Source organism: Myripristis murdjan, chromosome 8 (assembly GCF_902150065.1).
Source record: "Myripristis murdjan chromosome 8, fMyrMur1.1, whole genome shotgun sequence".
NCBI classification, from domain to species: domain Eukaryota; kingdom Metazoa; phylum Chordata; class Actinopteri; order Holocentriformes; family Holocentridae; genus Myripristis; species Myripristis murdjan.
The window spans coordinates 15337916-15360824 of record NC_043987.1 but is presented as its reverse complement, the minus strand read 5'-3'; the positions used below and the strand labels follow the sequence as shown (position 1 = coordinate 15360824).

The following is a 22909-nucleotide window of genomic DNA, read 5'->3' as shown; positions in this document are numbered from 1 at the left end:
AGAGGTATTTGAGTACCTTACTAGAAGTAGAAGTTTTATTCTCGTTTAGTTACAAGAAGTTATAGCCCATCCATTAATTTATCGCTAACGGGCACAAAGTCAGAGACGTTAATGCACTGATATATGTAGGCTTGACAGAGATGTGCGGTTGCGTGTCATCACCATGGAAATCGGTGCTGTGCTCTCTGATGATGTGACACGTGAGGACAAGGCAGCTCTTAAAGCGTATATCATACCTGTTGGATGCATGTTCACCAAGCCTAGCACAGAATTTCTGTTTGACCATAGAAGAAAGGAAGCAATTGAGAGCACAGCCAGAGAGACCTTTTCGAAACAATATAAGATGATATTGTGATTGATTGTGTCAAATGCTGGACTAAAGGAATTATTATTATTACTTTATTTGAATCAATACCAAGTCTTAAATCATTTACCACTTTGCTAAGAGCGGTCTATGATTGATTCAAAGCCTGATTGGTATACATATCTTGTATATAGGGACTGCATGCTTTAACCTAAAAAACGATGGAGAATACCGCTCTCTTTTCCCTTTTAGCGCAGCCTTTTCCAGCTCAGCAGAGCCTGTAGTGTCCAGGCGGTGTGATTACATTTCCGATTAGAGTTGTGGCCGAGCGCTGGTGAATTATGCCTGGGCTGTTACCTTACTGTAGCTGCTATGGGAATGAGGCAGCGAGGCAGCATTCGCCCCACTGCCATTGACCTTGGAGGTCACTCACAGGAAGGAGACATTCATCACTCTGACACATGGATGCTGTGGGGAGGAGAGGGGAGGGCGGGCGGGTGTGTGTAACAACCAGTAACCCATACTACTATTATTCCCTCCAACACTTCTGTGCACCCAGTGGGACTAAACCACTGTCTCTACTGTAGCCTAAGATGTGTAATGCATACCTTCTTGTTTCCTTATTGTGCTGAAGCACTCAGTCTATATGGAGAATTTGTGATCTGTGTAATGCTTTTAAATTCATGTAAATGAGCTTGTGACTTTACATATACAGATATTCTTTCTTTCCTCATTATAGATGAACCCCAACCCCCCTCCCACTGCCTTTTTCTCTCTTCTGTGTCTCTCCTCATCTCTCTGTTTCTCTCCTGCTTTGTGTGCGTGTAATCACAAATGGCAGACAAAAATCGACCCTGGCCATTGCGGCCCGAGTATCTATTCGCTCTGTTAAAAAGGCTCATTATGTTACAGCAGATTGATATCTCAGCTCCTAAGGGCTTCAATCTCATCTCAAATTAAAAAAAAAAAGAAAACAATCATGGCCACAGGCAGTACCACATTTAAGCATTACACACCCCTCACCCACCCACCATGACACACACACACACACACACACACACATACATAACGTACATTCACACACACCAACAGCAGAGTGACCTTGGTAGGTGTGGTCAGTGATGGGATGTCTTTGACGGATGGAAATGGCTTGTCACTGTGCCATTTCTTCCTCCCTCTGTCTCATCTCACTGGGAGATATATTGTGCTTTGTGTGTGTGTGTGTGTGTGTGTGTGTATGTGTGTGTGTGTGTGTGTGTGTGTGTGTGTGTGTGTGTGTGTGTGTGTGTGTGTGTGTGTGTGCGTGCGTGTGGGTGTGTGTGCATGTGTGCGTGTGGGTGTACTTATCTGAGTAAATATTCAAGCAGGTGTCATCTTGTTGTTTACATGACATGAAGGCAGGGGTCCTGTTCAGTCTCATTTTAAAGGAAAAATAACAAACTGGCAGACATAAAAAATGGATCTAAGTGGACTGAGATATGGCAGCAGAGAAACAGTGAAAGAAAATCAGAGAGAGAAAGAAAGAAAAAAATAAGGGGCAAGACAGCAAATTAATGTTTGCCGGCGCTTAATTGTTCATTTGAATCCATAAAGGCACACAATTATGTTTATGCGCGCCATAAATCTTATTAGCAGTGAGTGCTGCTTTGCAAACACAGCAGAGTCTGTATGGAGTGAATGCCCACACGACTAGCATGTTTGATTAGCCTCAAAGCGCCATCACGTATCTCACTTTCTATTACTGCGCAATCTATGAAGTGAAGTATGATGATGTATCACTCAAACTAATTGCACAGCCTTTTCTTATTCAAAGCACAGGCATCAATGAGAAAAGCTTTAAAATGACAGCCATGCTGAAAGGGAGGCATTTAGTCGGTCAATGGCCCAATTTGTCAGGCCTGTTTTAAAGGGCTCTGGCGGAAGCATCGCTTACTGAAAATGACATCGTCAACAATCTTTTTTTTGTTTGTTTGATCTGCTTATCCTGCATGGTTATTTGTAAAACAAATTGAAGTGTCTATGGATTCCGGCTGTGACATAAAAACTATTTGTAACACTTTATGTCTGGCCTTGTAGACATTGTACAACATGACAGCTTTCCATTTATTCCTCTACTTCCCTCAGCTCCTCTCCCTCACACCAAGGCTCTTCATTTTCCCAGCATCCTCTCTGGAGGGAAACAAACTTAGATAGGTTCACCCTACAAATAGCGGCTTGGTCCCTTACACACCTTCCCGTGACTGTGGAGAAGCAAAACCTGCTGTGTGGGTGTATAGATAAGAGGTAGTAGAGGAAATATGTGTATGATAATGTGCTAGATGGAAAGAACACCTACCGGGAGAAAAACTGAGAGCAAACAGCAAAACAACAGTGTGAAAGAGGTGTGGATGAGGAGGAGGAGGAGGTGTGGGATGTGGAAGATCACCGGTTATAAATAAACAGGCCAAAGAGTTGAGGGACCCAGGACAGAATGAATGAGTTAAACATGTTTCTTAATACACAGAGCCCCTTCAATTTACATACCAGGCTCATATAGGCATGGATAAGTCCATCATTTTACCCGCACTAGAGCAGTGGGTAGAACTCCCACCTGCAGAGGACCAGGAAGCATGGTGGGAATCACGTTCTTTGATTTCTCCGGGGCTTTCAACACCCTTGAACTCCTGCTGATCGAGGACAGGATCAAAGTGATGCAGCTGGAAAACGCTGTGGTATCCAGGATTAGGCAGCTGGAATGATGGACAGGACAGTTTGCCCGCCTCCAGAGCGGCATGTTAGACTTAGACATGCTGCAAAGTAGGATGGCCACACCGCAGCCAACTGTACCATTACCCTCCTCACTCTCTAAATTTCAGATTCAGCTCTTAGTCATGCACTTCCATAAGTTATCTGATGGGTACTGATCCTACTGATAAGCTCTAGTGCTCAGCCTCAGTAAGACAAAGGAACTGGTTGTGGATTTCTGACACAGCAAGAGGCTGCTGATGCCTGAAATGGTGCTGTCCTACAAGTGACTGGTGGTGCATTTCAACAATAATCTGCTTCAATGAATGCAAGCCCCACACAAACTGTGTATAGATATGCAAGAGATTAGTGTATGCATGTTCTGTCTGTTGGCTGTAACAGCGCACAAGGCCAAGCAGGGAATGCATTCCTATATAGTACAATGTTTACATACCAATCTGTACATATTGTACCCTCTGATAATGACAGTAAGTAGTAGTAGGAAAAGTAATGTAACCCTTTAGTAAAAGTAGCAATATCATTGTGATAGAATACCATACTAAGTAAAGGTATAGAAGTATCAGCTGTGTTAGGTACTCAAGTAGGAAAAGTGAAATTAGCGATTGTGGAGAACGGTGTTAAGTTATTGAAACATTAACCTGTAAAATGTATTTTAATGTGGTAGGTATAACTGCTCCATATATTGTTGGGTCATTTAAACTCATAACACATTATGTTTTATATTTTGCATGTAAAAGCCTATTCTACAACGACTGCTGTCAGATAACTCTAATGCGATAAAAAGTATAATATTTCCCTTTGAAATGTAATGCAGTAAAAATATCAAGTCTCACTGAATGGAAATAATCATGTAAAGTATCAGTCCCTCCAAACTGCACTAAAATACCAATCTTGAGTGAAGGTGATTCATTTATTTCCGCATCTGACATGAAAATCAGACAATAATGCACATGCATTTTGTACATTGTCATATTTCTGTGCATGCTATTTGATGGTGATATCCATGCTGAAATATTCTGTAGATGTAAAAAGGAAGAGTAGGAGAAGGCTACAGCATGTCCACATTTCATTTAAAAAAGGTTCATTTCATGACCCAAAAAGGTGCTCATTGAACTTACGGGGAGATATTTCCAAGAGAAAGTTCAGAAATTCCAAGGCAGCTCTTCTTGTTCATTAAAAAGCCTTTATTAAAGGTGGCTTACATGATTAAAAAGAAGCTTCTACATGTTTCAGCCTGAGCATGGCCCTCATCAGGAAGAGTATTCTGTAGATGTGTTGTCTTCATCTGGAAAGTGAATATTTTAACAAGGCGTATTGTTTTTTTCCTGTGGGCTAAATGTGAATACCATACACATGTTCATTGACTCCCTGCATTTCCTATAGTCTGCGGCCAACATAGAAACAGTCTGACCACTGAACCTTTGCCCCTGTCTGACAGGTCGGCCAGCTGGGGTCACAATTGAATTTCTCAGACGCACATTGACTGGTTGAGCTCACTGATCGATACCAGTGTCCACACGTGAGACAGGAGGGTCATATTCTCCTGTCTGGAGAGTTAGGCCTGCAGCTTACCTCGAGTCATACTTGACCCCATATTACACCACAAGGATTCCCCGTCTCATACACACACGCATACAGTACATACACTGACATACACACTCACACATTTCTGTCATATATTTATAGCCACATTTGGTGTCCCCAGCTGACTTCAACCTGCTGACTAAGTACAAGCACAAACTGACATGGATGAGTTACATAAAGTGAAGCCGAGGATAGCTGCCGGTGAACATTATGTTTCAAACAATTCCCCTGGACTGACTCATCCTGTGAACAAAAAAGGTAACGGGTTCCCTCCCTACAGCTGACAGATATCTTGAAGTGTTCATGAGCAAGGCACTGAACCCCTGCACTCTCAGAAACAGGGGTACAAATATACCCTCTAGGGCTAATTATTAGACCTCAAGGTATTTATGTGAACCTTTTTCTAAATGTTAAGGTACAGTCTATCAGGAGACAGTGTGTTTGGCCAAACACAATGAATTAATACATTAACAAAAGAATGAATGAATAAATAAATGTATAAATGACGCCTAAATAGATTTTTGAATATGAAAAACAGGCAATACAATTATCCAGTCAATATTGTAGTGATAATATAGTAACAAGACTGATCTCTACAAGCTACAAACCACAAGGGTATACATAAGTACCCAGTGTCAAGGGTACAAAAGCTGTACCTTAGAGGGAACTGCCCCAGTCATGGTACCCCTAAAGGTACAATTATGTGCTTTATTTTCTGAGAGTGTGCCTGCTCATTCACTGTAAGTCAGTCTGGATGAGAGCCTTCAGCTGAAATGTAAATATGTTGCGGCATCCGGTCTGGCTACCAAAAAGCCACTAATGAGCTGCAGGCACAGTAACTCAAGTCTGATGCGAATGACAGGAGATGTAATCCAGTTTAAAAACGCTTACTAAAAAAAAGGTTGAAATTACATTGTGTCACTCGGTAGAAAAATGATATGCTCCCGTGCCTAACTCAACTGCACACATCACTCTGTCTTAAAGGGAGCATCAATAACTAACCCTATACGTGCATTTGTTTCGGTAGATTTTTTACATTACCTAAGTATACACAATACAAGAAAGTATGAACTTTGATTTTTACATGACATTGAAAAGTATCTATATTCTCAGGTCAGCTTGTAAGAGATCTTCATCTAACCATCACTAATAGCAGATGAGAATAACCCTCATTAAAAGCATAGCTGAATAGGACTTGTGCCATTTGCTACAGAAGAAGCACTCTCAAAGATGTGGTTCATAGGTACATAGTGTAAATATCACACACTCACACGCGGTTTTCAATGATCCAGGCAATAGATTATTTATACCCACGGCTATGACACACAGAAGATTCATCACCACGGTGCATGATTAGTGTCTCCCCTCCTCTCCTCTCCACACACTTCTCCCCCTTGCACTCCATCATCACGTAGGCTGAATAATTGTGTTTTGCCACCGTCACCGTAATGCATATCTCTGCAATAATCCAGATGTGGGTGACACCGTAATCCATATGTGCTTGACACCAAGTACAGATGGTTCTTTAATGATGAGCGCACAGCGGCTATCACGCTGCTTTGTAATGATATCTTCTTGGTTTGCATTCTCCCATTACATGTCGCCTGATGTATTCATCTCACTATCAGATGCTATTGGAGCCTCATTTAGACTGGACATCAGTGGCAGCTAATGAGACACCGACAAGGGTATTTACTTAGCCCCAGATCTGGCTCATTGAGCGGTAACATACCAGCCTGGCAGGTACTCCAATTGTATTTGCCTTTCCTCATTTTGACAGTGGAGATAAGGTATTCACTGTGTGTCAAGGATTTTTTCTCATTTCTCCTTTCAAGTCTATAACCATACTATGATATCGACTTGAGGAAGTAATGGCTGTTGTTGTTTTTTTTGTTTTCTTTTGTGTGGTTGCACAGCTGGTGTCTACTGAAGCAGCTCAAAGCTCATCCTTTACAACCAGTTTCCTAAGCATTAGCTCATATTTTTTTGTGTGCCAGTCCACATGAAATACAGAGGAAATTTGTGAAATCCAATTATAATTCAGCCCATTTGAATTCGGCTAAACTGTATATGAGTTTGTCCACATATCAGGATAATATTGCCCTTTTATCGAATTTGGATATTGATCAGTCACTGTCAACCACCTCCAATATGATGTGTAGGATGCAGTTTGTTTGGCTGTATTTGTTGTATAGTTGATCAATAGTGCACTGGTTGTCACACAAGTGTGCAGGAATGTCTTTTATTAGCTCTTCTGCAGCAATAAGGAGCCAGGTTCAGTCAATGGCCTTTTCTGAGTGGAGTATGGAGTTTGCTCATGCCCTCATTGCATTCATGTGAGTTTCGTCCAGCCAGGTGCCTCCAGGTGTTTCCCCCCTCATTCCAAAGACATGCCAGGTAAGGTTAAGCCACTCTGTGTTGCCCATTGGAAGACATTCATGTGTGTGTTTGTCTGTGTTAGCCCTGCAACGGACTGGTGACTTGTCCAGGGTGTTTCCCTGCCTGCCGCCTGTGGACTGGGATAAGCACCAGCCAAGCATGACCCTAAAAGGATTAAGCAGGCAGAGAGAATAAATGGCCTAAATGTCATTCCACAGCCTTTTACACCCCGGCCATGAATAAAAATCTCGAGCAAACACTGAAGAGCCCTGCTTGAAATTTTGAGGGGCTTTAATTTTGCATGGACATTATAATCCTGTGAGATGCCATAAGTGCGGAGATGTAACAACATGTAACAGTGCAGCACAATGAAGTCTGTCAGGGGGAGTGGGCGAGTAAAACACCAAGACATGGCACGTTATGGTTGGAGCTTAATGGTTAGTGCCCTCTGTTGGTGAAAACAACATATGCTGCATGTGATACAGAAATAAATAGATTGTATATTCTTCCCCAGCAGGAAAATTATGCTTTGGCTCGCAAATTGTTGACTTGCACTTTTCTTGCTTTCCTCTTGTCGCCCTATAAAAAGTGTGTAAACGCCATAGGGGAGGCACAAGTCCACTTATTTGCAGATAAAGTGGACTGGAGCAGTGGCAGCAGAGCAGGGGAGAGATGGAGGGACTGCTGTTGTCATGGAAACGGCGGGGCGGGGCGCTGGGAAGTGGGACTAGTTTGTTTGTTATTGAAGGTCACGTGGCTCGACGAAGCCCCGCCCCGCCGTTAGCACTGATTCAAGCGTCTACAGCTCGAGCTCCGGTCAGTTACTACAAAATGGCTGCAGTGGCACCACCGTCAACGACAACCCACTGAACACTTCATGGTAGGATTTACTAATCCCTGTGGCGCATAGCTCGATAAATCTGGAGCCGGTTGTTTTCAAACATCCGAAGATACTGAGATTTTACCAGGATAATGTCTCAAATGGGCGACTTTTACATATATCGCGAGTCCGGTGCTGAAAATGTTTTCAGTTGTTCAGCCCACTTTGACATCAGTGTTGTTTCGCTACCCGTGCGTGTTATTGCCGCTGTCTCTGGCAGATTGGAAATGCATGATTTATTATTTTGTGGCTAAGTTTATGCGTTCATTAGCGCGGTTATTGCACATTTCTCTTGACAGTGGATGGTAACTTCGAGCAGTTAGCTAGCTAGCACGGTTGCTTGCACGGCTCAGCTTATTCAAGGACAGCCTGCTACGCTATTGCTTGTTGAATTATCCTATTTGCATCAGACAGGCATTGCTTGAACGCATGTTATTGCATTGGCATTGAGGATAGTTGACAAGCATTTTTTGTTACAACACATTTGCACATTGCAGTGAAACGATGTAAGGTTAGCGAACTAGCCAACATCACCTGACTGGCACTAAACGCATTAACGTTAGCAAGCCGAGTGTAACTTAACTCCACTGTACTTACGTCCAATTTGTTGTATTTGTTGACATGGTTGCTAACCCCAGCTGCATTTATTATATATGAATGGCCTTTGAGACAGTTATATTCGTATTTATCCCTTTCATTTGTCGTAGCTGTATGCATGCTAGCCTATGTTTACCTGCTTAGAACTAACATTGCAAGGGTTGTTGGGATTTTAGACTGAGTGCATAACATTTTCAAAATTCATCCCATGGGAAATGCAACTAGCTAAAGAAGGTGTTTACCCACCTGTGTCATTAGAGCATCATAATCTGTGAGTTAAGGCATGAAAAGCTATTTTCTTTCACTTAAAGACAACTTATAGCAGCTGTCACCACTCTGCCACTTGCTGCCACTTTGGCATCCTGCAGTGGCACATACATGGCTTGTGCATGCAGGTGTGTTTCTGCATGCCAGCACCCTGGTGCATGGGGAGTAGCTGGTGTAAGCTTTGAGGCCTGCTTTGCCTGGCAGTGGTTGAAGAGGTGGAGGGTGGGGGCGAGGGATGGTGTGTCCCTCCTCACTGGGTCAGGGGCCCCTGTCAGCACCCAAGCCTGTGAAAGAGGTAGTGTATTCACAGAGAGGCGCCAAAGGGGGCTTGATAACAAAAAGAGGCCACTAAATGCTCTTATTACTATACAGCTTAGGTCATAGCCTCGCATTCAGCCCTGACGCCTGACGACTTTTTGCACTGTGCTGGACTGCAAGGCCAAGGGGCTTTGTGCCAGATTGTATCGTTTAGTTTGCCAGGTTGTTTTGTGTCTGTAAACCAGACGCTTAGCTTGAGTCCTCAGTGCAAATGATGAGTTTGCGTTCTAGTGAAGCTGCAATGATTGGTCAAATGATGAATTAGTTGCCAGCTGCTAATTTAAGTTTTTGAGTCATTTTTTAAGAAGAACATTTCCAAATTCTCTGCTTTTCAAGTGTGAATGTTTTCTGGTTTCTTTAGTCCTCTATGACAGTAAACTAAATATCTTGAGTTTGTGGACTGTGGTTGGGACAAAACAAGACAAAAGGGCTCTGGAAAATTGTGTTCAAGATTTTTTTTTTTTTTTTTTTTTTTTACCATTTCCTGACATTTTATGGGCCAAACAACCAATTGATTAATTGAAAAAATAATTAACAGATTAATCAATAATTAAAATAATCATCAGTTGCAGCTCCACATTCTGGTAAAAAGTTTCTGGCTGTCAGGGAAGTAACTTTTTATCTTTACTAGTGTTAGCTTGCAGGAATGACAGTTGCATTTGTCCTATGTTGAAATTTGGAATGCTTGACAGGTAGTTTCCAAATCTTCTGCAGTGTACTACTTTATCTTAGGCTATTAGTGGTTTCCTATCATTCTTAGTATTGAACTAAATCAGAATTTTTTTTCTTACATGCTACTCTGACAACTTTCCTAATCGTCCTTTCTAGTAATAAAAATCTGCAGAACACGATAAGTCTTAATTTAGCTCAGAGTTATGTGAGCTTTCGCTTACGTACAGGCTCTTACTCGGCACAACTGCTCAGTGTTATGTTTTATGAAGACAAATGTGGAAACCTTGAGAGTGTTACGTGATTGGAGTCTAATAAGACATTTGTTGGGGACGTTCTGTGATCTATTGGACCAATAAATTGTCGACCAGGCTCGTGAAAGTGTTCGCATTACTGGCAGAGCACAAGACAGATATTGGGACTGGAGGCACTGCTTTTTGGAGTGTGTCCATACAAGTTATTTTTGGGCCTGCTCAGAGAGCCAGGAGTGCAGCGTTTGAAATCTCTTTTCCTTGTCATTAGCTCAGGTCAGAAAGCATTAACAGGACAACAGTGAGAATAGCTTCAAGTAGTTAAGAGAGTGAAATCCTCTTTGCAAAGCACAAGGACTGTCAGTGCTTACCCAGCAATTTTTAAACCTTCACACAACTAAGAAGTATTGTTACTAGGAGTGGGTGATATAGACTTAAAATAATAAAACAATATTTCATTTGTGATTACAATATTCAAGATCATATGAAAAAAAAGATTAACTACAGGGGTTCTCACAGAATGGCACTGTACAGCAGGGGGGAGTAATAATTGAAAAATATATATATATACAATTGCCCATATCTTATTTCACCATCTTAATTCTAATTAATCCTCCACCTTAATTCAGTGTTTTTACTCTATTTAACCCTGCTCACCTTGCCCCCCCCCCCGCCCCAAAAAAAAAAAAAAAAAAAAAAAAAAAACATCAAACACAACATTCCATTTTCATGACGGCCAGGTGAGCTGTGTTTTACTGTTAATGACAGATCAAAGCAATGGAAAGTAACGTGGTACTGAATGATTCTTCCTTTGTCCAAAACTCTGTTTTAGTGAGGCATTTAAGGTGCCATAAAGGTAACAAATTTTGATACCCAGTTCTATTAATAACATGTTTCAGACTGTGTGTCTGGGCAAACCAAAGTGCTGGTTACATGTTGATGATGATCACAAAGTGGGGTTGGGAGTGATGCGAAACTAATGGCATTAATGTGAAATTCTGAAAGGGTTTAATTATATTTGTGCAGCCATTAATACACCTGGGCGATGTGGAAAACACCAAACTAATTCCTGGTCAGAGGCTGATGCTGCTCTGTTTGTTGTTGTGATTAGAGAACACAGTAGGCTGTGCAGTAGGGTATGCAAATGCATCAACATGCCATCATGCTGCTATATCATTGATATTATGACACTTTTTTCCCTGTACAAATTTATACTGGTATTATGATGAACGATATGATATGGCACAGCCCTAATTGTTATTGTTGCGCTCTTTTGTTTTTGTCTGTTTCTTTTCTTTGAGAGATTGAGGCTGTGTGCTTGAATACCTGCTACTAGACACTGGCATGTCGGATGTTTTTCAGCAGGTTTAGGAAGCCGTGTCGCCCTAACATGCAATTGTGCAGAATAGCGGAGGCTGTAGCCTAGGTGTCTGCTGCGGCGGTTGCTAGCGAGTGTTCTCCCAAGGGCTCACCGTGCTCTTGTTTGTCTTGCAGCGCAGGCATTCCTGGCTCTGTGCCCAGTGGCTGCCGTGTAGCCCCCTACACATGCACTAACACAAACCAGCCCCAACATCCGTCTCATCAGTCGTTGTGCACGAGTCCCCTCCAATGTGGGGCAGCAAGGCATTTGCATGTCCATCGTCCACGGCAGGCTGGATGGCTGTGACAAGTCACCTTGCACACATTGACGCCGCTTACCCTCCATCTCTGCTCCATTTCTGCCGTGCTTTTTTGCCGCTGCTTTTATTGGGCTGTCCTTGGATCTCTCAAATGGAAGTATTATATTAGGTATCTCTCCTTTCTGGCTGAATTTTTTTTTTTCTCTCAGACCCTTTGTCGGCAGAGTGAGTGTCTGGTTTTAAGAGGGACACCAAGCTCTAATCCTGTTGTTCTGGCAGGAGGGTGTAATTCCACAGGAGCACTGAGCTCATTGACCTGAGTCTTTCATATCGACATGAGATGTTTTTCTTGCTCCAAACTCCTGATGCAGCTTTGTCTGCTGCTGCAAATGGAATCTGAAGCTGCTTTGATGTAGCCCTTGCAATGTGATTTTTTTTTTTTAAACATATTTCTTTAATTTCTTTATAGCATTGTGCACTACACAATAATTGCTTTGAAAATGTTATCAGCTACATAGGACTGTGATTTAGACAAATGAAATATCACAACACCTCAATATCAATATTGTGATGAATCTTTGTAGGGACGACCGATGACACGCAAGAGATTTTGTCATTCATTAGTAATGTGGATATGATTACCAAGCAAGTCAAATAATAAAACAGCTAATCAAATCAAATAAGTTTAGAAAATGGACTGTAATGCAGCCGTTACAACCAGGAAAACACAACAGTTATTCACAGTGTCAGTTAGTCACAATATTATGATATCCAAAATCCCAGATATATCTAGTCTCATGCCACATTATTAATGTAATATCTATGTGTCTCTTAGCCCTACATCAACTGTTGATAAAAGATCTTCATAAAAATGGACTTAAGTTTTTTTGATGTGTCTCAGTTACAAATTGGTTTCATTTTTGAGACCGTGTGGAGGTGGTGAATTTCAGTTGTGGCTTGATTAAATCTGATCCTGAATTAGTATGACATGCTCTAAAGCTCATCCACTTAGCTCCTTCATACAACCAGAGGCACTGCAGCGTCAGAGTGGGCTGAAGGGCCCGTATGTGCCTCCTGTATATCTCTCACTGCCAGTCTGCAAGTGTAATGAGTCCAAGGGGGCCACATCTGCCCAGGCCAGGCAGATGTTTGGAAGTGAAAAGGCAGCCCTGACCGAGAGGCTTTCTGTGCCGTGCCTGCTCAGGGACCAAACGTTTCTTAAACTGAACTCATTCTGACACTTCTCTGTACTTACACTCTTCAGCCGGGTCAGAGGCAGACAGCGGCTCACATTAGCAGAGCATCTCTCTTATCCTCTGATCCTACATGACACGAGGCCCACTGACGCCTTTGAAAGGAGCAGCTCCAGCTATTTTTAGCAGGGCAGCTGCACCAACAGGCTTCATTCCCCAACCTCTTGGCGTCAAACAAAATAAATATTTGTCGTGTGAATCGGTGGGTATGAGTTTGGTGGTGTGTCTTCATTTTGAACCCCCTAATCTGTCACAACCTGAACTACAGTCCAGTAACAAAGATGCTCTATTTATGTCTTAGCTGTCCTTTCGAGTGCTGCTCTTTGGAATCAGCTGGCTTAGAGCGCTGCAGCATTGGCTTAGGCTAACAGTTTTCCCCTCTTCCACACATTGAGGACAGGTGCTCAGCTCCTTGATCCTAACTAGTCTGTAGTAACTCGAGGATCATGGGTGCAGAGGCCCAGTGCAGGGCCAGATGATATTGCCTGCAAATAATGTGTTCTGGCATTTTGACAGTGTCAGTATTTTGACAGTATTTTTCAACTTTTGAAAAATGCAGAAGATGAGACCGTTCAATTTCCAGCTTGTAAAGTGAATGTAAGAAGCTGTGTTGTTTGACTGTGTGAATTAACTGTATGATTGACTGCGTTGGTTTCTCTGCATCGTGTGTGTGGTTAGTACACAAACGAATGTGGCCTCAGTGATGTGTCAGGAAATGGAGAGATTTTTGTCCGTTCAGTTGTTGTTGTGGAACATGGTGGGTGTAGCATAAGAGCAGCAAGGAGGAAACATGCCAAGAAGGCTTTGCTCATGCTCAGAGCTACGTCATAGAAAAAAAAGAAACAGACTATATGCAATATAAATTTCAAAACTGACATGTAAAACCTGCAATCATCCTACAATCATCCCAACATTATACTTGGCTCTGTTCTATCTTTGTTCTGTAATCCTTAGAGGATAATTTCTACAATGACAAGATGGCGTGTACACTGTACTGTGTCACTGTTTGCTGCTATTTTGCTAAATACAAATTTAGGAATGCTTCTAATTGGCTGAATAACTGATGAGTTCAGTAAAGGTTCATCTGGGTTTTACATTCTGGCCCTCAGGAAACAAAAGAAATCCGATGAGACCGACCCTCATTCATTGCGAACAAATTGAAATGTACAGACACAGTGCAAACAAAACAGACACAGAGTTGCATTCAGAGGGTGAAATGTCTCTTTTTGTCATCCAATTTTATGATACAAAATTTCCATGGAAATTATACTTTAATGTAGTTATTTTTAGGGCTGGCTATCTTTCAAATATTGTTGATACCGGTACTGTGACTTCAGTTTTTTTCCTGCATGCCTCTATGACATGTAACGTTAGACAGCCAATCACAGCATTGTTAGATCTTGGTACAAGCATGCTGCATGCTTATTGGCTCACTGATGCTGATGAGATTTACTCCCTAGGTCATTTGGTACCAAATTTCCGTACTATAGCATTTTCGATACTTGATAGTATTGAAGCTATTTGGTTGGTGCCCAGTTCGAAACCCAGCCCTAGTTATTTGTATAATCCGAGTATCGAATTTTGAACAGGTAGCACGTACCCACATAATAATTCCTGGTTTGCACACAAGTATCTGCTCCTAGTGTGTACCTTTTTATGATCAGGTGGGGGTTGTCTCTCTTTCCTTGTTGATGTATTCTGTTCCTTTGGGTAAATTACTTTTTGGTGGTAGAAGCTTTTACTGATCCACATATTGCCTCGGGTGATGAATATGAAAATGGTCAAACAAGGGTGCTATTGAAACTTAAGTTGCAGGTGACTTATGGCACAGTCTGCAAAGCACTTTCTCCCAGTTAGTATTCATTTGTTCAAATCCAAACTGCCTCTGAACAAATGAAGTAGAAGAAGCAGAGTGTCTGTCTCATCCTCTTTTGGCCAGAAGCATCGCTCGTCTTGTCGTCTTGACTGGGTTGTGTAGCCATGCAGCAAGTGGCATTATGTGGTGTGATGCTGTGCTGCTGACATCCTTCACCCATTTGATTGACACAGTCTGTGCGCCCCTGGTTCATGTGTACACAGTCATCCATCATACTCAGCGATCACACATGGCATTTTGCGGGCATCTTAGACAGTGTTATCAAAATCTGTATCGCCCACCCTTGGCCCTGTGTCAATATTAATTTTGGAGATGGGTCAGCTGTTGCCAAGCAGCCAAAAAAAAAAAAATCCAGATCACTTTGCTGTTATGACTACTAAGCATGTTAAAAACCATTTGATTCAAAGTTTGAAACAGGTTAATTTTACATTGTGTTTCATGTCAGAATGCACCAGTCTCATATTATCGTATATCGTACTCATATTTTGTATTTTAAATACGTAACATCGTTCCGTGTATTGTGTTTTTCCCCAACCCTAGTGATACAGTATGTAATAGCACTGGTTATGTCTTTGTATCACAATTCTTTTCGTATGGGGTAATGGCTGAGAAAGCAGATGTAATTGTTGGTTGCTGAAGTTTGTCTGGTAGCAGCAGTATGGCTGAGCTGCTGGCAGAGGCTAGCATAATAGCGCAAACCTGTGCTTCAGAGTGGGATGGTAGCTGTTGAGATGGTGAAAGAGGTTGGTGGTGTTTCCCATTCTGCAGGGGACTAGTTGCCGACATCATTTGTACCTAATGCTGGTCTGTGCTTGGTTAGACTTCAGGTAGCCAAACCATTTCCAGATAACAGATGTGGTATGCCCTGTCTTTGGTATAATTTCTTCATCTTTGACAGCTGTTTCCCCAGACTCAGTTTCAGTCCCATAGCAGCTCATTTCTTTTGCTGAGTATTGTTACACTACTCCATACAGTTGGTCATCCAGAGTTGTGTGAGTCGGGGACAGGCTGGGAACATAAGTTGGCTGTTTGTGTAGATGGGGAAAAACGGATTAACTATTTTCAAGTAGTAATAACTCAGTTAGTTATCAGCCTTTTGCGGCTAGTAACACATGAAAAGTTTGCCATTTCAGGTGAATAAGCAGGTCCATTTGTGATAAGAAAATTGCTGTCCTGTCCAGCAGCACCTCGACCAAATTAAGCACTAAATAGTATAAAGTGTTAACTTGGGGCAATTTAGTTGTACTGCGTTTGACTGCAAGAAAAACACAGTGACACTTTTTTTTCTTCAAATCATGTTTAATTGCCTTTTATATAAAGACATAAGAAATTTACTAGCATTTTATACTGTTGAAATAATACTAAATGTGAAGTAACATTGACACAGTACTTACAATATTAAATTGATGCTATTTAATACTTCTAATAGTTATTGTAAGGTCACAAATCTAGGGCTTTAATGATTAGTCTAATGATTAATTCGTTGCCAGCCATTAAAATAATGACCAACTATTTTGATAATTGATTAATGAAAAATAATGAAAAAATTTAAATTATCATTAATTGTAGCTCTACATGAATCTAATCTTTTGATTGATCAAAGTAGGGCTGCAAGTGATGAATATTTTCATTGCTGATTAATCTATTGATTATTTTTTCTAATAATAAATCATATCATCAATAAAGTCAACTGGATGCCAAACAGCTGATGTTAAAACAGCTGATCATTTGTATAATAAATGACATGTTTTCATGTGTGAGTTTATGATTGTTTGATTGGCTATGCCGTGATTTATGTATCACTCTGTCAATCTTATTTCATGTCTGCCTGACAAAGGTGGCAGACTGAAATGCAGCAGTTCTTTTGTGAATAAAATCAGGAAGTTTTGCAAGTTACAGTAGTGAGCAGGACTACCTCGTTTCTATATTTGGTCTAGTTTTGTTCCTATGCACCTGTTTTAAAGATGACATGAGTGCTTTGTTTGCATTTTATAATGATATGAAACTGAGAAAAGCGAGTAATTCCTAGCATTTGTGAAGTTATAACCAGCAAATGTTTGATATTTTTACCTAATAATTGACTAAAAAAATTAATCATTACAATCACTCATCAATCGACTAAATGTTTCAGCTTGAAACCAAAGTGAGATTTTTGTGTTAGTGTCAAATTGCATTTTGAATAAACTTACAGTGTTACTAAGGATTTGTTTTATGTTATTAACAAAAAAAAAAATAAGAAAGCTCAAATGTTATTTCTTTCTGATGGCAGAAATAATGGATAATAATGTCAGTCCAAATTTATTCAGTCAAATTTCAAACAATACTGAGTCTAGCTATTGCACTTCCTAGCTGTTTAGGTAGGCTGTTATTTCTGAGCACAATCAGTTATTTGAATGTCAGTGGTTTTTGTTTCCAGTTCAGTAGCTATAAGCTTGAAGATTACTGTTACCATGCCTTGCCATTTCCTACCATTAGGATGGCAGCCTGTGTGTTCAGTAGGGGGAGAGAAAGACATATGGATGTGAGACAGCAATGCTTTTACTGCATCAGCTACTTGGACTCAATCTCGCCCGTCAGTCTTTGATCCCATGCTGTCAGGACATGCCCCCAGTTGGACCGAGTACCCCGCCTGTAATGCTTGATTGGAAGCTCTAATTGGCACTTTAATGTCAGATGCCTGTGAGTTCAACTTTCCTCTCCCCTGTCCAAGCACTCCATTATTGAACCTCTGTAACCAAACTGGTTTCAGCGCAGTGCTTGGGGGCAGTGTCTGTTGGGTGCTCACCAGCAGGGCCTCAGGGAGCGCTTGTTGCCAGGCAATGGCTCACACCACTGTCGCCTGCAGCAGCATAGGCTTGGCTGGAAGAAGTGGCTGATGATTTTATGTGCAGTTTCGCATTCAAGGTTCAGGGAGCCCAATCCATGAATTTTTCCAGGCTGGTTTCTCTTCTCTGTGTCCTTAAAAACACGGCCACTAGCTTTTTAAGTGCAGAGACATGCCAAGACTGGGCTAAATTTAGACTAGCGCTCTCTGGGTTCACTTGCTTGTGAAACAAAGGGGCAGTGTCAGGTAGTTTTTTACTAGTGGTGGTTTGTGTCTGTGTGTCTAGGCATTTTTCTTCTCTGGATGAGGAACAAACACAGTAGTGCCAGGCAGGCTTAAAGTCTTTTTCTAAAGGGGTTCTGGTAGGACAGGAAAGTGCAATAACATTTATTGAACCTGTATATTCTCATCTTTTCTGGAGGCTGAAGAAACTGTACTGGTGCACTTTGGCTTGCACACACACTGTTAATGCTGTCACAAACCATGTGGGATAAGACTTGCTTGTTGCTCAGACTTGTGAATGGAGGCCTCATCCTGCACTAGACCTACAAGACTTCCCTAATAGCATCCAGAATCGACCTGAAAGACCCACTGAACTAAAAAAAATACACACAAATCTTCCGTCTTCCACATCTTATGTTTGTAGTGAAACTGTGCCTTCTGACATTTCTATGTACAAAGGCAAAACAGGCCGTTATTGGCCTGTGTGACTCGGTCTGGTTGGCATTGGTCAAGTGATCTTGCATGTTACAGTGGCTACATTAGAGCAAATTAGCTTTCCAAGTCTGCCATTGGCATTTAATACATCGAACGCCACCATACACCACAGCTAAATTAAAATAAATAAATTGCTGTTGCAGGTGTTCATTTGTCGAGATGCAGCTCTTTCTTCCCTGTGATTAAAACCCATCTGCCTCTGTCTGTCCTTTTGTCCTTTCAGCTGTGAGAAGAAGAAAGGAATACAAGAAGAGAACCATTTGATGGAAGAAAAGAAAAAGAAAAAGCAAGAAGAGAAGAAAAAGAAGGAAGCTGCTCAAAAAAAGGTGAGCTTGCAGTGTTGCTGCTAGCTAGCCCACGCACTCATCTTTTTTACCTGAGCCAGTTGCTTTACAGTAATTGCCACCTCTCAGTGTCCATCTCTGCCGTCCAACCCCCCAGGGCACACAACACCACCTTTTTTAAAAAAAAGCATCAGCTTTTGGTTGCCAAAACTGAAAATATGGTTGCCATTTTTAATCACCTTGTATTTTGAGTAATTAAGACACTATGTAGTTTTACATCAGCTTCAAAATGATTTTTGTTTTGTTTTGTTTTGTTTTGTTTTGTTCAGATAAAGAATTTGAATCTTTAGTGTTGTAAATTAAGTTGTCCACCCTCATTTCCTAGTATACCTAGTATGGCCTCGTTATATCATTGAGATGACCACTGGTGTTGCTAGGATGCTCGACCTTGAACTAGTGAACTTGATGTGTCACTAATCACTTATGTATGCTGCACATGCTTTGCAGTGCATTTTTCCATCCAGCTTAAAGATGCCAGGATACTTAGCCTCCCAAGACTTCACCCCACAGTTCATTTGCTTCGCCACTGTCTCTAAAACAGATGCCTGTGTGCACACAATTAAACGCATGCAAAACGCATATGCAGTGTTGTCTGGTTCCAGTTCCAATATCTAAATATCACTTACACAACAAATATTAAAAATTCATTAAGTCAGAGATGCCCCTTTTGCTCTGTGTTGTCCCCATTTTTTATATGTTAAAAAGTGGTTGCCACTGCCACTGATGGCAACCAACGGCCAAGAATCGGCTGCTCATTTCTCAAAGTGGTTACCGATGTCAACTTGGCAGTCGTTATTGTTGAGCCTTGAACCCCCCAAACCTGTATATCTCCTCTGTATTTTGTCAGTCATTTGATCATCTGTTTCCACCATATAGACTCTCTGGGTTAATGTGCTGCTCTCAGCATTACATAACGTCATGTGTCATTCATGTATGTGTGTATACGTGTCTGTCTTAATCTCTGAGGGGAACACAAGTATTATCTGAGATATGGCCTTTCCACTTATTTGACTCCCTCTCTGACTACAAGCCGTATGAACCCTTTCACCCCATCGAGTAATGAGGATGAACATGAGACATTTAGCATTATAATAGACTAACAAGAACAGCTCCGTACATTCTGTTCCAGTGACCATGGCTAGTTTCTCCAGTGCCATGCAGCCTGCAAGCTAGCCATTACGACTCAGATGTTGATCATGCCCTCCGATGGCTCAGCATGTTTTGCTTATATGTAAGAAACATGTTTATTGCATGTTTGAGTCTTCAGTCTATTGCTAATCTATTTTTCCTCTTTTTATTACAGGCCACAGAACAGAAAACCAAAGGTGAGTTGTGGTTACCTTCAGCTTTCTAAGAAACGTGCATGCCATGCCACACATAGATAGAGCCTGGTTAACCGCAAAGGTTATTTAGTAGTATTTATTTAAGTATTTATTTATTTATTCATTTATTTATTTATTTATTTTTGCCTGCAAGGATTTATCTTCCTCTGCTCAGTGCTATAATACACTGCACATGCACTAACACAAGTAGAGGTCCCTCCTTACAGGCAAAATTTTTCTTTGCCTGGTTTGTCTGCAGTGAACCTTGCCATGGGAGTGAGTTATGATATTCTTAATCAGTAAAGAGACTGGTTTTGAGGGGTTTTAAATTGTATATCCTCCTAATTAGATAGCCAAATAAACCTGAGCTCATGCAGGATTCTTTTTTTTTACCCATGAGCTACAAATTGCCCTCTGTTTACAGCTGTTTGAGCTGCATATGAAGCATTTTTAGCTTTTATTACAGTACAGCATCTTCTAACTGAAAACATTCAGCGGCTACTACCTTAGCCAAAATGGAGGCCAGGTGCCAACAGAAGACTAATAAGGAGCATTGGGACGGTGCAGCTGCTCCTCAGGGCTCCCCATGGGCTTCTGAGGCAAACCTGGGAGGGTAAGGCGGTGAAGAATAATCTCATGAGAGAAGAAAAGGGAGCGTCAGAGCCACCCAAAAAGGAAAAAAAAAAAAAAAACAGTTCATCAGTTTCAAATTGTTGAGTTTTTGCAAAAACAGAAAAGTAAGACATGAAGAGAGGACAATATAAAAGGTGATTTCTGCGGGAAAGAGAGTGCTTCGTTGGCAGGTTCTGAGCTCCTGGTCTCAGCAGCTGCAGACCCCCCCCCTTTTCTCTTCATTTGCCTGCGCCAAAGCTGGTAATGACTTGAGAGAGGTGGATAGTACAATGGACAGTTTGTCAACCCAGCAGCAGATCTCGTGAAAATACAACCTTGTTGAGATTAGGAGGCAGATGGGAGTAGGACTTATGTCTCGGAAGGGATGGGCGGGGGGGAATCTGATTACATATTCTGCTCGACCATAGCCTCAGTGTAGTGTAGTTTTAATGGCGGCAAGAAGATGGACAGGTAATTACAATTGAGTGGCTTTTTGTTCTTATGCCCAGTGCTCGGTTAATGTCAGGACTAAGCTGACTTTTGTGCACATACAACATTTACTATCTATCATCGAGGGTATACGCTTGACTTGACTCTCCCTTGCTGAAGGCTGAGTTCATGAGAGAAAGTAGCATCATAATGTCACCTAGATGCCCCCTCCCCCCTTATTCCACTGGTCTGAGTCACCCTCAGCCCCTCACAGCTTGTCGCACTAATGAATGTAATCTGGGTTAGCTTCGTTAGCATGCTCCCTGTCTCCGACATCCACTTTGTGTTGTTTCACTGCATCTGTAAATTGACCTATATATGCTTTTCTCCCTGTCTTCAAATTAGGCCATGATATGCACAATTATTTTCTTGGCTGCATCTCAAAACAGTCACGTTCCACATCGTATTTATGTTACTCGTGCCATCTTAAACCCCATTTCGCTCTTAATTTCTTTACCCTCTCTGATGTCACATTTGACATTTTGGACCCTTGTCATTGTTTTAAAGCATAGACATTGCTCCCCATCAATGATATGTGAGAATAATCCACAGTAGACTGGGAACTGATTAGGAGAGCAGGGCTCGCACGGAGGCTGAAGTAAACAGTCGTCTGTACGCAGGAGAGCTGCAAGGAGACCCAGAGCACCATTGTAACACTACACCGTCTCCTGTGGCCGCTCTAGGCAGAGAGGCCCAGCCTGGGACCTACAGGAGGAAGCAGGAGAGGGAAAGGGGAGTAGAAGGAGGTGGGTTGTGAGGAAAAAGAATGAAATGTTGTGGGTACACAGATGCAAAGTGTAACGAGTAGGCTACTTAAATATAGTGGCTTTTGTTGATGTGAGAGCTCGAAAAGGACATGAAAGAGCAAGAGAAAAGGAGAGAACCATGTGAAAGGGTGAGAACGCTCCCCAGTTTCCTGTTTGCCGACACAGCTGAGGGGCCCTTTGAAGGATATTTGTTCTGGCCCACTTCTGTGACACATGGGCACACACTCACCACCAGCCCCATCATGTGATTTGCAAATAGGGGTGTAACAATCCATTGATCTTGATCGATGTATCAATTAAATGATCACCGTTCCAATATCATTGATGTATAAGATAACATTGTTGCATGCACGTCCGTCCTTCCTTCATATTCATTCCCCTTTTGGGAATAATGAGCAATTTGGTAATATTTTAAATTTCAGGTAAAAGACGCACAAATCATATGCCACTTGCAAACAATGCCACTGTGAGATAAAATACTCCATATGTTGTTGTATTGTAAATCCAAGATGATGAAGTCTCTAGATGTGCATGGGTTCAAAACTGAAAGGTCATTAAGGGCTCTTTAAGTTAACTGAACATTTGCACTTAAACGTGAGTTGCACATTACAGTGAACAACAGAAGGTGTATTTTTATTCTTTCTTTTAAGAAAAAATCAGATATATTTTGTTTCCATTAAAAAGATAAATAAAAAAGTTTTCCATTTGAAATGTCTGTCACCCAGTTTATAATAAAATGTAACACATTTTTATTAGTCCGTCTGCATACTATGCAGTAGGTTGTATTTTAAGCTTTACTTTTTTTCTACATTTTCAGTCAATTCTGTTTATAATGCAAAGTATTGTGATATATATTGTATCACGATGTCCCTAGCCATTATCTAGCTGTCTATCTGTAAACACAAGTGATTCAGTAGTATTACACTGAACACTGTACTTGGATAGCACACACAGCCCCCTGCCTCACTAACCCTCACACAGGGAGAACACATTCACATTTTAATATACAGAAGTACAAGCATATGCTTAAAAACACATAGCAAAAAGTTAAAAACATAATCTACATATTCTGCTGCATACCATCAAATGTTA

The 22909-nt window shown here is 41.4% G+C and overlaps 1 protein-coding gene across 3 annotated transcripts in view; it reads left to right on the top strand.

Moving 5' to 3' along the window:
- Nucleotides 1-7824: 7824 nt before the first annotated feature.
- tnrc6c1 (trinucleotide repeat containing adaptor 6C1) overlaps nucleotides 7825-22909 on the top strand; it is a 52637-nt gene continuing 37552 nt past the window's right edge. For all 3 annotated transcript variants that reach the window (XM_030057881.1, XM_030057880.1, XM_030057882.1), the window contains exons 1-3: nucleotides 7825-7892; nucleotides 18507-18609; nucleotides 19931-19952. In XM_030057881.1, the coding sequence (XP_029913741.1) occupies nucleotides 18547-18609; nucleotides 19931-19952 (85 nt within the window). In that variant the 5' untranslated portion in view covers nucleotides 7825-7892; nucleotides 18507-18546. The remainder of the gene's footprint in view (nucleotides 7893-18506; nucleotides 18610-19930; nucleotides 19953-22909) is intronic.